Genomic DNA, 16,418 nt, shown 5'->3' with positions numbered 1-16,418 from the left:
TGGTTCTCAGGATGGGGATGGGCTGGGGGACAAGCAGGTGCCACAGACCACTTTCTCCCCACTGCGAGGTCCAGCCCCAGCTGCTCTCCCTGATTATCTCCAAGTCTTATAAGCTTGCTGAGAGGTGGGACAGAAGAAGAACGAAGAGCCCATGTATAGTCATCTCCATATCTCAAATAACCAGTACCTTTTAGTGTACATACTACAGATTAAATATGAATTTGAATGTAAAATACAATGGGGCAGTTTTTCATCTGCTGAATGAGCTCCTCAGTCCCGATTGAATGGAGGAGGCAAAAAAAATAATAAAAAAAGAGATCAAATACACCTAACAAATCTACATCAGGAGGGAACCATAAAAAGATACAACCAAAATAAAACCTTATGTGGGGAAGTTAACTGCAAAGAGTAAATCCTCATAGCTTCAGGAAGAAGTACCTGTGTGCAGCAGTCCCTTCTGCCCTGGGATGTTTAAGAGAGCTAATGATGTAAATGAGGTTGCTCAAGTTGCCTTGAGATGGAAGGCTGACACCCATTGCCTTGAACATGAGGCCAAGAGAACAACAGGCTCCCTGGAATCTGAATTGATCCAGAGGGACCTGCACAGCTGGGCCACATGGGTGGACCAACATCTGGCTGCAAAATTAAGCAAGAGCTGTGTCATTTCTGTCATTCATTTCAAGGGGCCAAATGGATTGTCACCTGGGCCTCCAGATCTCACCACCCTGTCATGGCCTGTGTCTATTTTACAGCCATTATAACCTAATCTCAGCCTATGTGATTTACACATAGTAATTAACGGAGCTTCAGCGGCGATGAAATTGGTCATTCAATTTGAGTTTAATTTACTGCATGTGCATATATTAAGGAAGCACAAATTCCATAGCTGTGATCTGGGCACAAAGAAAGGGCTGTGTGCTAGGAAGGAAAAAATAAAACACCCAGTAAACAATTCACCACTGGCCTTTCACACCTCCTGCTCTGCAGGTGTCTCCTCAATGGGAGGATGACACGCAAATAAATCTGGATGTCTCTGTTTGGATGCTTGGAGGTGGAAGGCAAAGTCTCGGTGTCATTGCTATGCTGTTTTCCAGCTGCAGGAAGCATCAGCCTGGCATGTTGGTGAGTATGGCCTCATTCTGGTCCCTGCTTGCATTTGGGGTGTGCATCTATCAGAGAGGGCAGAGTGGGTTGATGGAGTTCAGTGGCACAGGGTATGAAAGGCTGCAAAAGATGCTGTATCTTTGACATACACATGAACAACTCCAGCGAAGGAAAACCATGCCTAAAAACCAGGACAACCTTTCACAGCAAAGGCAAACCATGTCTAAAAACCAGGACAACCTTTCACAGCAAAGGCAGCATTGCATTTTCAGCTACCTTGTGTTAAAGGTGGTCTCATACCAGCCTGGACTTTGGAGCATCTAATAGCTGTGCCCCAGCAAAGCCAAAAGCAATGCCTGGGTGATCCTCACTGACCCATGTGGTATCAGGAATGCCCCAGAGGCACCAGCATCCTCCCAGCTCAGGGACTACCCTGCAGGAGATACCCACAAGATATCCAGCTCTTCTAGGGTTTCTCCCCGAGTGTCTCCATGACATGAAGCATCTATCTGTGTACATTAAAAGAAAAGCACTCCCACCTTATTTTAAAGTGAAGGTGGATGAATTAAAAACAATTGCTCAAGGTGGTCCATGCAATCTCCCTTGTGCTGTTAAGTTCCACACATGCAATATAAATGTAACATCTTCCCTGTTTAATAGTGAGAAGATATATGTGTAAGGCTTACACACAGTGACAGGTTGAAAATTATTCAGTGCTTCCTGCTTCAGCACACATTAGAAATCAAATTCTAGGTAGAGTTTATGCAATTTGGCTTAAAAATATTATCATTAGCTTTACAATCTATTGTGCAAATTAGATTTATTAATAGGTTTCATTTAAACATTGCCGGTAATAGTTCTGTTATTTAACTGAATGATAAACAATTTTGGCAAAAAATTATTTCTACCAACTCAATAGTGTCTGTGTTGGCTCAAACTGCATCTTAAAACAAAAGATCATTGCATGAAAGAAATGAACTGCTACCATGAATTTCAATAGATACAGTGTGAACAAATCTGGTTAGAGCTCAATACTGAACATGAACAACCCAAAGTTCTCCTTTCTCTGTGTTCTCAGCAAACACCTGCTTTAATCCAGCACTTGGGTGCTCTGTCAAGCCTTTGACAAACCCTAAGAAGAGAGATTTTAAAGTTGCTGCTGCCAGTGGCATTTTTACATGTTTGTCTGCACATAATTGAAAACTCAAGCGATCACTGCGTGCTGTGGGTACCCACAAGGCACCCCAGGTACCCCACAAATCAGCTCTTCAAGGTAGGGGCATCCCCATGATGCAACCACCTCATGGACCTCACCCTGCAAAGCCTAAAACACAGCTGAAGTGGAGATACCTTCACAACAACCATCTCATACAAACATTTTCCCAATAACTAATATAAAGCAATGTTTAAAGCTCAAAATGGACACATTAACACCCCAATTGCCGCTAAAAAAGGAAGCTCTGCTTTTCTTTCTCTGCCACTTTTTCATTTTAAAACAATGTAATAATATCATCATTCCAATATTAAAATGGGTTACCTTCAGAGGTTTTAAATAGTCAGCAAGGGGTTTGGGGGGAAACAAACCACAGAAAAATATATATAGATTAATAGAAAAAAAAAATATAAAAGAAACTTCTATCTAAGCCCACTTCCCCTCCAAAAAGGGGGTGCACAAAACCAAACCTACAGCTCAAAATACGCTAGGTATCCCCGGGAAGAATCCCAGGGTTTCCCGAAGATATCCATGCCCCTGCCTCCCCCTGCTGAGCGCGGCCGGGAACTGCGGCTGCTCCTTGGGAAAAGCACCTGCTCTTCCCCTACAGCTCAAGGCTTTTCCCACTCACAGACACCACTATTCAGTTACTTCATTTCATATTAATCAAACACTGCCAACGTTTGGTTGGCAGAAGTGGGGAGACAGACGCTTAAATAATATTCCACAAAACACTAAAGAAAAATCTCGTTTTTATAACTTCTCCCTTGTACCTACACTTACTTACTTCAACAAGCAGCATTTATCTGCCCTAGGTCTAGACCATGGTGCTTCCCTTTACTAAGTGCAGTCACTATATCCATCCTTGAGCTGAACTAGTCACACTGCCTCACCCTCCTGCCTGTTCCAGCAAAGTCCCATTTTTACCCCTTGGAAGTGCTGCAAGCCCTGAAGGCACTTCCAGCATCTCTGGTTGGGAGGACAGTGGGGCAGTTACCTCCTCTGGCCTTGAACAAGGGGCTACAAAAATAGCACAACAGCAAAAGGGCAGAAATAAATCTATTTAGGCTGAAAGAACAGTAGCTGCTTCCCAATTATGCTTGGGTCACTATTGCACATGGACAGCACAGCAGAAAAGCAGATTTCATTTCTTGAACTGTTTTTTTGTCCTTCAGTTACTAGCCTGGAGTTTCAGAAGACTTAGGTAGAAAAGTGGCTACATTGATTCCTAAACCCTATCAAAAAATGAGGCTTATACAACAGTGAGTGCAAAAAGCTACACAGCTGAGATTTCTATGACAAAAAGTATCAGCATGCCTTCTTCACATTATCAAGATTTCCAATACCACCACAATTTTTCTCCTCACATTTTCTATTAAGTTACCTTGACTATACAAGAGACACACCTTTGAAGTATTAGATTTAGCCTTTGTTGGCTCAACAGAATTATCCCTGGTTTGCAGACTCGAAGTGTTACCCCAGCTGTCACCTTCAATCTTGAAGAAGAAACCAGTTCAGTATTCAGACCAGGGACATGATTCTGGTTTTTTTCTTTTTAAAATCATTTCAACGTATTCACACCTTACCAGTATATATCTTGACTGTTAACAGCAAAATTCAGGGATCAGTGGTCAGAGCACAGCCCAACCCACCCAAATGCTCTAATTACAAACTACACCTCCTGACTATCACCACTCCCCTACTTTTAACAAGTGCAGACTTTCACTACGAGTTTCTCTGGCAGAACAATGTCATCTTAGTGTTCACTTGGCCTACTTGCTTGAGGAAGAGTCACCAGACTCTTTAGTATCATTTCTCTCAGCGGTGCAATATTTGGCTCAAAAGCCTATGGAATGAAACTAGAGCGTTGTTGTCTTTATTTCTCCACTGTATTTTGCAAGTTAAAACTGGAGTTAAAAGGCTTCAGGTGTACAAGCTATTTAATTTAAACCTAGTCTTCATTCTTGAGTTTAACACCTGACACTGCTTATGGTTTACAAGCTTTTTCTGCACAATGTGCACTTCAGAAGTACTTTGAAAGATACCATAATCTCATTAGAACTTCTTCAAATTTTATTTGCATCTATTGTAATTACAAAGAATATAACAATATAAATTTGCATTTCAAGTGACAACCCTTTCTAACAAACAAAGTCACAAATTAGTGTGCACCTATTCTGGCTTTGGGCAATTTTTATAGGATGGAAATTTTCCAGTATGAGAATTTGTCACATCTTGCAGCATTGTATTTTCATATTTCAATACACAGGAATAGAAATACATCTATTCCTACTTGCAGAACACTTGCAGGTATTTCTGAAGTATAGAAATGCAACATTTCCTTTGTTTTACTGAGAGGAAGAAGAGGAAGAATCCATCCATGGCTTTTATGAAGTCTCACAGAATACACTAATAGCCCTGATTCTCTCCTCCCTGAATTTATTCTCTAATTACACTTGATTTTTTTTCTTTAACAGGAGTAGGAACAGAATCACTGTCTTGTTTACAGCCTTGCAGAAGACTGGGGTACAAAAAAAAAGAAACAAACCAACAACCTCAGACAAAGATGCACACTATTACAAATGCAAACAGCCATCAAATTGTCCAGTTTATTGATGGGAATTCAAAATTGATACAAAACATGCCCTCTCTGCATGTTGTATTTTACCCTTAAAATGTTTCTGACGGTGTCAGGTAGATTCAGAATTAAGAATATACTTCGGCTTTCAGCATGTACCTTTTATAAAGGTATTACACAAAAGCCACTAACTTACATAACATGTGGTCCCAAAATTACTTACACACATTCTGTTTATCAAAAGACTCAGATCTCCTGCTGATCTGATGAAATAAAGGCTTAAAAATGTTTTAAGCCATTAATAAGTATCCTATGGCAGAGTCAAGAAAGTTTATGATTTCCATTATAATCTTGGGCATAAAAAGGCAACAGTCCTAAAAAAGCAGCCCTCCAGAAGATATGGAATGTGGCAATGGATATGATGCCAATTTGTAATGATCAAGTTAAGTAAAACAGATTCTTAAAGCTATGAATGATGTGAGCAGTATCACAGCAAAATAGTTAATGAATACCACAGAACCAATCAAGTTTGAAAGTTGAGCAAATGTTGTTTCAATCAACAGAGATTTGTAATGTCAAATATACCAAAACATTTTCTAAAATAAATTCCTAATGCAGAAAAATTGATTGAAAGTTTGCTCCTAGCTAATAGTACCTTTTATTTAAATTGGACCCTAAACTGATCAGACAATACATAGCCCACACTTTCAGACATTTATAATAAAAAAGCTTTTATTTTCAATTGAAACAAATGCACCATCCTGCACTTTGAAGGCTATAATGAGCCATAAGCATATTCCAAGGTGTATCAATGGCAACAGATTTGTTTCACCTCCACTGAGAAGTTACATAATGCACTCTTAATTGGTAAAGAAAATTTAAACTCAGCCTTCTCAAAGCTTCTGTACTGTGTTTCTTGGTTAATTGTACAAGTTCCACAGTCAGACCAAGAGCTTGCAGTGTGTGCAGATATTGTAGTCAATCAATAGTGTGTTTAATCATCATCTTCCTCCTCTTCCTCTTCCTCCTCGAAACTGTCTTCAAAGCCCTCACTGTCTTCCTGGTCCTCATCACCTTCTATTGCTGTATCCCATTGTGGGTGATTTTCTGGCACTGGTTTTGCTTCATGAACTTCCAGCTGTAATTGGATAAGGAAAAAGAAGAGAGGGGGAAAAAAGGGTTACAGACAATAAACAGCAATTTGGGAAAACAAACAAGCAACCCAGAAAAGGACAGTTAAAAAACCCAACCAAGTAACAAAACAAATCCCATCCTACTCCCCAGATGAAAAACAAAACCAAGAAGTGCTTCCAGAAACAAGGCATGACAGATTTTTCTCATTAACTGGATGAATCTATGACTAAGGAAGGGCAGGGAAATGGCATGGAAAACCTCAAGGTGTAAAAAGCCACAGCCAACCATACTGCAAAAGCTGAATAAACATTAGAAAAACATGAATTAAAAAACCCATGCACGGGAAAGCACCATGAATTTTAGTTCCCTTTAATCCATCACAAAACTACGACTACTAACATTAGGCAGAAACCACTTACAAGTCCATCCTTCCCACTTCTTTTAAAAGTAGGATAGGTTGAATTCTTATAAATAGGACTTGTGGCATTTTAATAACCATTTGAAGTAGCTTTCAATGTACTACAAATGTATAACACAGTCAAACCTCACCTTCAATGGTTTAATCTGGTCCAATCCCATATATGAATCAGATCTTAAATAAACTGTGTACTGATAGTTTCCAGGCTTGCCTGGTGCTGGGAACTTCAGCTCTACCTACAAAAGGGATTTCACACCATAAGTTTTTACTGCTTTCAAATGACACATTGAAACAACTACCTGAGTCCTCCAACGAACAATAAACATGACTACAAAATAATAGAAAGTTTCTGTGTCTTACTAGGGACACTTCTCTGAAAATCTCATTGTAATGAAATACCTGCAAAAGAGTCACAATACCCAAACGCAATACCTGCCATGAAAGACGAATAATCATTGAGTCACTCAATCATTGATTTTTTTTTTTTCTGAATTAGGCCAAGTTACCACATTAAGTACACAAACTCACCCTGTTGTGCTAAACCTCAAAAACCTAAACAGGTTAAAATATTTAGTCTGCTGAAAGTATTATCTTAACCCCGCTGTTATTTGAATAACATCTACGTTGGAAGAACAAATACATGAAGTCTTCATTTTTCAGAAGAAGAACACAGACAAAAGTTAGTAAAGTTCTTATGAGCCAAAGCTAATTAATTTGTCATAGTCTCTGCTTTACAAAAAGAGAACACTTAATATTTCTAACAAATTTGAATAACATTAAGAATTTCATTGTGTATAAATACTGGTTTTCCTCATCTTTTGATATCAGAGGGAAAAAAAAGACCATATTCCTCAAAGAAACTTGAAAGTTGTTTTAAATTACTTTTTCTTCCTCCACTATCAATTTTCACAGTTAAAAGGCATTTCTCTACTTTTATCAGGAGAGTAAAATTTGTTTTCCACCTTAAAAGCTAAGTATAAAAAAATTTAAATCTATGTGTATTTGCACACCATAGACACTTCAACAGAGTTTTGTAATACCCCAAAGAGAAAACTCTCCAAGTACTTTACCTCTTCTTTATCTTTTAGTGTACAAACGTGATATGGCATACATATTAACATCTGCTCCTTCCGATCTGCAATATACAGCCACCACCATTCTTGTTTTTCCTTTCATAAAGAGAGAAAAAGACAAAAGAAAGAAAGCACCAGGATTATTGAAGTCATAGAAAAAGATGCCCCTACACTTTATAACAGGTCATTAGGATTCACTGGTCTTTGTAATACAGACAGAAAGGAGGTGGTTTGTGTTCGGCGGTGTTTTTAAACTCTTGGATGTGCATGAATAAAATACAGTGTATACTACACCCTGAAAGCAAACAGGTTATCACAAGTAACTGCTGTTCTCCAAAGGCTTCATCCCATGTATTCAACTTCAGCTACCACGTGGGAGATGGAACCATCCTGAAGATCTGTGTCCACTGAGGATTAACGAGCAACTTCACGCAACATAAAACAACCTTAGGTCCTTCAACAGAAATCCAGCCTGGATAAAAAGCTCCACATATAAAGCAAGGAAAGTGTAAAGACAGATAAAGAACTCTTTGCAGAAAAGTCGTTTTCAGGCAAGTGTGCTCTGTCCCACTGCTCCCCCCTCCAAAAAGTGAAATGACATTTGAACATACTGAGATTTCACTTCAAGGAAGTGACTCAGTATCAGTCACTATTGATTTACATTTGTAAAGGATGCACCAAAACAGCCCCCTATCACACACAGGTTTCCAAATAGCTACAGGTCTCAAGATCTTGCCATTGCAGATGCTAAAGCAGAGTTCCTAAATTAAATTAGTGTGGTATTTCATAAAAGACAGCAACGCTGCACAAAAATACTGGGTTTTTCCTTCAAGTGCAGTCAGAATTTTAAGACTGTGGGTCAGTTCAGCAGCACAGACACAACCATTCTCAAACAGGAAAGACAGTTCATAATCTTACCCTTCAGGAAGAAAAGGGGAATACACACATTCTTTTTAGACAACCCAAATGTTGAACTTTATTCCAAAAAAACTTTTATCTACCCCTGACAGTTTGGTAACTGATCATGTTTATAACAGACTGGAACCCTAAAATTGCATCTTATTACAGTTACAAGTAAAAGCTCCAAACCAGGGAGACAATTTTTATACATTTACACCAAAAACAAACAGGCAGTTGCTTCAGTGTCCCATAAAAAGTGGTTGTTTAGTTTAATTTTTAGTCTGACAGATTAGAAGGACTAAATGAAAGATACAGTAGACTTTTAATACCACCACTGAGCAACTTTTACATTCCAGTGCTGGAAAGCAAATACTGTTAACATGTAGAATTAGAAGAATTTTTGGTTTTACTGTAAGAGTTAAAAGTTCAATAGTTTTAGATTTTTTTAACATTAAGTCAGTGATTGCTGATCTGAAACTTAAATAATGCATGTTGAAAAATTACAAAAGCCAAATTAACTCCTTTTCTCTTTTGAAGTGGCTAATTATACTAGTAACAACGATCACAATCTCACGGAAATATTTAACTATTTACAAGACACTCACACCAACAATTAAAATACCAATCAGCCCTCCTGAGTCCCAGAACAGAGAAATGTAAAACTAAGTCAACATGTTAAATACCCATTTTAAAGTGTATAAAAGCAAAAGCATCATAGTGAAGCAACAGCATTCCCTCGTGTTTCTGGAACAGGCACAGAGAACAGGACAAAAACCTATTCGCATACTATTTAAGATCAGAATATGTAGAATTCTAAATCCTTCTTAAAACTATTCCAAGTGATTTGCTTTAGGGAAAACCATCCCATGTGATTACAAGGCATAAGTTATTTTATCTGTAAGTTTCAACAGTAAATATATTGTCAATCTTCTTGACAGCTGTAGCAAAGATGACTTTTATCTAGTCAAAGTGTTTATTTCCTAGCCAAGAGGCCTCTAGGAATAGAAAGATGAACAGTATAAATAGTACAGATGAACAAGAGCTATCTTTACATTTCTGTAAAGATCCTTTACAGAAATGGTTAATCACCATTTTGGGCCTGTAACAACTGTGACCATAATAAAAAGGACCTGCAGTTGTATCAATATGTTATTTTTGATTTTACAAAAACACTGTGCTGATTTACTATACATTATTCTTTAAAAAAAAAAATTCCTTGCCATGGAGAGTGCTGGAAACATAGACAAAGATCAAAACCATCAAGTGGATTTTCACAAAAACTGGTAAAAATAAGAGCCAAGGGGAGAAGAAATACCAGGGCAAATGACATTCATTGATCTAATGCTCAAAGGAATCTACAGAGTAAACTCTTTGGAAGTAAAAGCTCCTGACCCCAAAGTGCCATCACTTTTTTACAGAAAGGACAACTGTGCAGGAGTGTCATTTTCCTTTCGCTTATTGGGTGGAATTTAAAGTTTATGCCTTTGAGAATCTGGCAAACTAACAGGCAAGTGGGCAAAATGCCTTTTAACAGATGGGTGCAAGGTTTGGCATGCCAGGGAACCAGTATGTTCATGAAATTGGAACACCAAGGCCAGTTTCTACCTAAAAAATGTCAAAACTACAATCTGTGCAGTTTCTGGATCCATGGATGCAGAAGCAGAAGATAATTATTTAGGAACCTGCATAGATTAAAGACACATCTCTGGCAGAGTAATCAACTGGCCCAAAACTTGGATGAAACAGCACAAAGGCTGCCTCCTAAGAACAAGTATATTAGGCTCAGCTACACTCAAACATTTGTAAATTCTGAAATATAAAATTAGAGATAAAATGCTGTATCTCTGAACTGGCTATGACCACAGTATACATAATACTCTAAATAACAGATGAATAAAACCAAATCAGAGTACGCTTGATTTTGTTCTTCAGATGTTGCAGATCAGCTCTATCTGAACATGCTCCAAGTACAGCTGCATTCAACTTTCACAAAATCAGTGAAGAAAAGTTGGAAAATTTACAACTGCACTACCATGACAGGATATGTGTGTATCTTTCAAGTTCAAGCATTCAGTTCAGCCCTAGATTTCTTTTTAGCAATGATCTGTATGTAGGTTTTATCATAAAACCAGTATGTAACTTGGTTACACACAGGTGAAGCTTATGCAGCTTTATACAGAGTAAGTACAAGCACTTACTGGTACCCTTAGTGCAGTGAAAGAGAAATACAAATAGTCAGCACCCCTGAGGCACCAGGCACAGCACTTAGTTGCTGTCTGTGAGCTTCAACTGGTGACCAAAGCCAGCTGCCTTCGCAGCAAGGAGGTATTAAGATTCTGCAGCACATTTGACATGATCTAAGGCAGTCAGAAGAGCAGAATGCCAGTACACCTTTATACATTATGCTGGTGTACTGCTGGAAGCTGTACTGAGAGATGGAAGCGTACCTAACTGTCAGGAAAATACAGCTGTAAGTTCAGCCATTACAAAACTAGGTGTCAGCTAAGGCCTTCAGGAAGACAATTTATTTGCCTCATGTCCTCTCTGGGTCCTTAGCAACAAGTCTTGCTTCCTACAATTTGCTTTTTAATGCTGATAGCAGGTAAAACCAGCAGGGACAATGTGTTCACAAGCATGTGGACAATGGAATATGTTTGCACAGGCAACAAGCTGTACAGAGTATAGAAATAAAGGGCCCTGGAGACTGAGAAGAGGGGGAAAATATACACAGTATCTTCCTTTTTAATTCATGTTTTCCTCTTCTTTCCCATCTTAATTGCCTTCTTTAAACCACAAGGGGAAGCATAAGCCTTGCATCCCATCCCCGTTACTGGAGATAGCAGAGCAACACAGAAGAGATTAGATTAGCTCTTTACTCAGACTGCAAGGAAGCAAAGGAAACCTCTGAACAACTGGCCTGGAAAGAAAGTATGACCAAATACTCCTTCCTCCTGGCTCCAATCTGGGCACCTCCAAGGACCTAACTTGTCTGCTCAGAACACAAACTCTCCACCTGGAAAAATCCCATCTTTTTCAAGGTTCCACTGCTGTTAAGGGATTCTCAGACAAATATTAAGTGGCTAGCTGTTAGGGCAAGTAACAACTGATATATCAGAACATACTTTTGACACCAAAGGCTGCTGTAAAGACACCTCAGCCTATACTGAGTCACCACTCTCAATCACATCCCTTCCCTCTGATACTCATCCACACCTGAACTTGTATTATTGAGCTCTATAGGAAAGACTGTTCTACAGTTGGCTTCTGTCACTTCCAGACTACACTGTGGTAGAAAGAGACAGCTTTGCCAACCACCCCTATCTTCCATAGCTGCACACCATGCTGCCACTATGTTGCTGCGCTGAGACTCGAAGTCAACCAGTAAGCCAAAACCATCTGCTGATCCGAATGACTCCCAAACTCTCCTGCCATTACTCATAGCACAGGAGGGGTCAGGACTCCCCCCAGTCATAGGCACTTGCAGTTAGAGTTAAAAACACCCCAACACTTCACCTTAAGTTTCAGACATATCGGCAAGCCTCTGGGAACTGAGTAGAAAGAATAATGTAGAAGTTTTTAGAAAAGCATCTGAAAATGTTTAATTTTATCAGTTAAGACTTAATAAAATTAATACCAGATCCTTTTTCCATTCATTAAGCTTTTTTAAAAGTCCAGTATTTACGGTAAAAATATAAAAAGATAAATTAATTTGTATTATTATAAATATTCATGTTTCACAACTGTCACATTTTTTATGACTGACCTCAGGAAAAAAGAGACTGTAAACAGGATGTGTTATCTTTGACTTCGTTTCAAGAAGGGCTCGTTCCTTTCTCTGTATACTTTGCTGTAATTCTTGCCACTCCTGTCAAAGATAAGGTTAAAGAATTACTGTGCACCAGCCATCTTTTGCATTAAAAAGACAGAAAATGGTCCATGAAAACGGTATGTGTGACAAGTTCTTGTGTTATACTAAACATTATAAAGGGAAAGAGCAGATCTGTGGGGCTTGTACACATTCTTCAAAATTCAATTCTACAGCACTACCTATAAGCTCTCTACCTGAGCTATAAGAGTCCTGATTACAAGTTTGATGATTCTTTTCTGATCAGAAGCTTCATCTCACCCTGTATGGGACTTTCAGCTGTCACTCATGTTTTGTTCTGTAAGACGTGTGGTAGAGAAATCATCTACCACAAGGTCTCACTCTCAATTACAATTACAGTTTCAAACAACTAACTTAACATTTACTAGAGTTCAGTAAGCCCCTGTACAAGTTTGTTCACCTACTGCATGCTTAGTATGCACTACGCAGCATGCATCAGCCACTGCCTGTGAAGAACACATTTCAAGGGAGAGACTTTAAGTCAAAATTCTGCAGCAGCTAGTAATCAAATTAAGCTGAAAGAAATACTGCAGTTTTCTCCTGAAGTTTAGCCATTTTTCTCATGTCATTTCTATGTCTTCCAACTATGCTGCAAAGAATCTTCGCTACTCGCTCTGAAACAAACTTGCAATGACAAAGCTCTTACACCAGAAGGAGGTCTGAAAACCTCTGGAGTACTGCTATTACTCCTTCATCCTACTGTTGCCTAGCCTGAGGGGATGCTAGAGGATTAAAATGCATTTTCTCTCAGCCCCAGAGGCAACATTACCCTTCAAGAAAAAGTAAGGCTTACAGCTTCATCATCTTTGTTTTGCTTCTCATCTTGTTCTCTGTCAGAGTCTCTGTCACTTCCATCATCTTTTTCACTTTGAGAGTCCCTGTTTGTTTCTTCTTCTTCAGATTCACTTCCTTTATCAGAGACCTCCTCGTCCTCTTCCTTCACAACAACTTCCTATTGGGAAAGAAAAAAAAACCCAACACCTCTAACTTAGTTTGTCTGCATTACTGCAATACACAGAATTCACAGCACCTGCCTTCAGGTCACACCATCCATGCTCTTCTTGTGTCACAGAGTTATGTTTACGGTGAAGATTAATCCTTTTCAACTCATTTGCTAAGAGAAGGAAGGAAGCAACTTTCCTTCTCCATATGGCACTCACAATAGGAACAGAAAAAGCAGTATTTGATTCCCAGACTGGATGTCCCATCCCTGCAAGTGTTCAAAGCCAGATTGGATGGGGCTTTGGGCAAACTGATCCAGTGAGCAGCATCCCTGCCCATGGCAGAGGGGTTGAACTAAATGATCTTTAAGGTTCCTTTCAACCCAAACCGTTCCATGACTCTGGGAATAAACTTCATAAAGTCTTAAGAAAATTACAGAGAACTTAAGAAAGTAACTATGACATAGCCCATGAGGTGGAGAAAACACCATGCAACAGGAACATAATATTACTAAAGCTACTTAATTTATCAGAATAAAGTCTCATTTCCGTTTTTATCTTAAAAAAAAAAAGTAGAAGTTACAGAACAATTCACCTCCCAAAAGGCAGCATAACAAGAACAATAATAAGGTCTGTGAAGCCAAATTTCTAAAATAATTGAACAGAACATTCAGCAGGCTACTGCAAACATTAGCATGGTGGTTCTCTAATTGCTCCACTGGTAATTTTTAAATGTAAAGAAAACAAATGCTATTTCAGAAGACACACTTCACAAAAGCATAAACTGAAATATAAGAGACAGATACAAAACCTCCCATCAGATTACAAGTGATAAACTGAATAAAACTGTATCATTGAATCTATGAGCTACCCCATTAGCTTGTTTTTGCTTCTGCTGTTTCGGTGGTTGCAATGAAGGTGGCACGGGTTTCTTTTTCAATGGCTTCTTTTTCTTTGATTTTGAAGCTTTCTTGGTTCCTTTATTCTTTTGTTGCCATCCTTTGCTCTTAACTTTGCTGGCATCTCCTTGCTGCAGGAAAGCAGTATTTAAAATATTTATTCTGTTCATAAAATTTCAGTCATTTAACTGTACTTTAAACATTTTAAGCTGAGAACCAAAATTAGAAAGCACAGCTCAAAGGACACTTCAGTAGGCATTTCTGAGAAAAATGCTTGAGAAGTGCACAATTAGCAATTCAAGATCTGAAAGAAAGTTCTCTTTAATTAGCTAGAGGAACATTCACTCTTCACTTACCCCATCTTCTGTTGGTTGCTCTTCAGCTGCACATATAGACTGTTCCTTTTCAAACACTTCCTGGTTAGAGAAAGATGTGAAAACTACTAATGCCTCTCTGTACCAAAAGAGTAAATTATTATTTCATATTCAAACTTAAACTAAATCACCTTAATCAGGTCTGAATGTTTTACTTATTATGGCAAATTCTTTTATCAGTGACAGACACAACAGGGGATTAACAGATCAAAATTAAACACTATTTCAAACATTTGGTCTCACATTTTTCCATCCCTAGTATTATAAAGAAATTTAGTAGCAGCATGTCATCTTGTTCCAAAGAATCTATTTATTTTATAAAGCACAGAAATCCTATATCACAAAAGCAAGCAATAGTAAAATGCTAATTCTGCTCCAGTTGTCAGAGCACTAAAAACTTCAACAGCTGCTCTGCTACTCAGGGACACAAAACAACAAATCAAAACAGAAATGTGAAACATTAAGACACAACACAATGTTAGTATTCTGTAGACTAGGACATCTCTATGTAGATGGATTTTTTAATGCATTTCTTTTTAAAAGGACACTATATACCATTAAAAAAACCCCATCCAAACAGAACAGTCACAAAGGAGATGTCTAATATAAAGATGGCAAATAGGAAATACCACCACAAAAAAAGTGCATCATACAAAAGGCTAGCTCTAGTTCTGCTGTCGTGTATTTCTATGCCAGACTGCCTAGACTGCCACAGGAAAGATCTCAAATGAATTTTCTATATTCTGTTAGACATTTAAGTTTCTAAGTACAGTTCAATATCCTCATAGTTTTCATTTTCCTTCATTTTGCAATTCCAGCATAGTGATACAGTGCTTTTACCTTCTACCTGCTGCACCCTCAGCTACCACAGCATGAGCACATGGCACTTACATATACAGATTTTCTGCTGCATTGGCTACAACAGTCTGATCTCACCTGTAATACTCAGGCTTGTGTGCCTTACCTTAGAGGTGTAACTCAGACCTTCTGTTTACTTAGATAATTATGTCATTAGTACAGATGGAAAAATTGACACTGTAGTCTTTAACATGTCAAAGTTTGTTTAGGTTCTGTGCAATAAGGTTTTTTGTTCAAAGAAAGGCAGTACTCCACTTCAAAAAGCACAAGTCAGAAATTTAAGCACAAGTCAGAAATTTAACTACCAGAGTGTAGTATTGGTTTGGTTATGTCACTGTTCCCTATTCAGCAGTCCACTTGCTTCATCTGACACTGGTGTACCTCTCCTTTATATTATGCATATTCCGCATTCTGCTGGACTGCATTTCTTTCATAAAAGTGTCTAAAACACCCAAGAGATTTATAACATTATGAGCCCACATAAAGTGAAATCAAACACTGTCCTGAGGACTTGAGTGAATATTTTATTTTAGTTCAAGAACCAAGTTTCTGATGTCTCTTTTCCTGTTATTTACAAACCTCAGAGCAGTATCACTTGCCATATTCTTTTACTGTTCCCTAGACAACAGCAATGGGTCAGACTGAACTTTGGTCTTATTCGAGGAAAACTTTCTCATTCAGAAACAAAACTATAAGGATGGATTAAGAGCACAGGTTCTCAACTTCAAATCTTAACCTTAAAATTATGTTTACAAAACAACCAGAAATGCCTGTCTACTAGAATATACCTGCAGTTACCCTGAAAGAACAAGTATTCTTAATACTTACTGCCATGGTCTGTCTTGTTAGTGTGACCAGAACAGTGACAAGTGAACCTACTGTAATGTTGTTGCTGTCTTCATCATCCAAAACTAGTGTAAAAAGAAAGGGAACACGTCCATTAGATTTCTTTAAACTCCTTTTCTCCATTAAACATTGCTTCTGCTAATTCTAAACGTAAATATACAAATGCCAGAATTTTTAACAAAAAATAATTTCAA

At 38.3% G+C, this 16,418-nt stretch overlaps 1 protein-coding gene across 1 annotated transcript in view; it reads right to left on the bottom strand.

Annotated features, from left to right (window-relative positions):
- Window positions 1–5,609: 5,609 nt before the first annotated feature.
- The window catches only part of SEC63 (SEC63 protein translocation regulator), a 57,293-nt gene continuing 46,484 nt past the window's right edge, over window positions 5,610–16,418 (bottom strand). The window contains exons 14-21 of the mRNA XM_085056215.1: window positions 16,207–16,289; window positions 14,503–14,562; window positions 14,119–14,277; window positions 13,100–13,258; window positions 12,184–12,285; window positions 7,518–7,616; window positions 6,579–6,683; window positions 5,610–6,033 (exon numbers count right to left, since the gene is read on the bottom strand). Coding sequence (XP_084912341.1) covers window positions 5,890–6,033; window positions 6,579–6,683; window positions 7,518–7,616; window positions 12,184–12,285; window positions 13,100–13,258; window positions 14,119–14,277; window positions 14,503–14,562; window positions 16,207–16,289 — 911 coding nt within the window. The 3' untranslated portion in view covers window positions 5,610–5,889. The remainder of the gene's footprint in view (window positions 6,034–6,578; window positions 6,684–7,517; window positions 7,617–12,183; window positions 12,286–13,099; window positions 13,259–14,118; window positions 14,278–14,502; window positions 14,563–16,206; window positions 16,290–16,418) is intronic.

This window comes from Lichenostomus cassidix, chromosome 3 (assembly GCF_008360975.1).
Source record: "Lichenostomus cassidix isolate B80296 chromosome 3, HeHo_3.0, whole genome shotgun sequence".
NCBI lineage: Eukaryota > Metazoa > Chordata > Aves > Passeriformes > Meliphagidae > Lichenostomus > Lichenostomus cassidix.
This window is presented reverse-complemented; position numbering and strand designations above follow the sequence as displayed.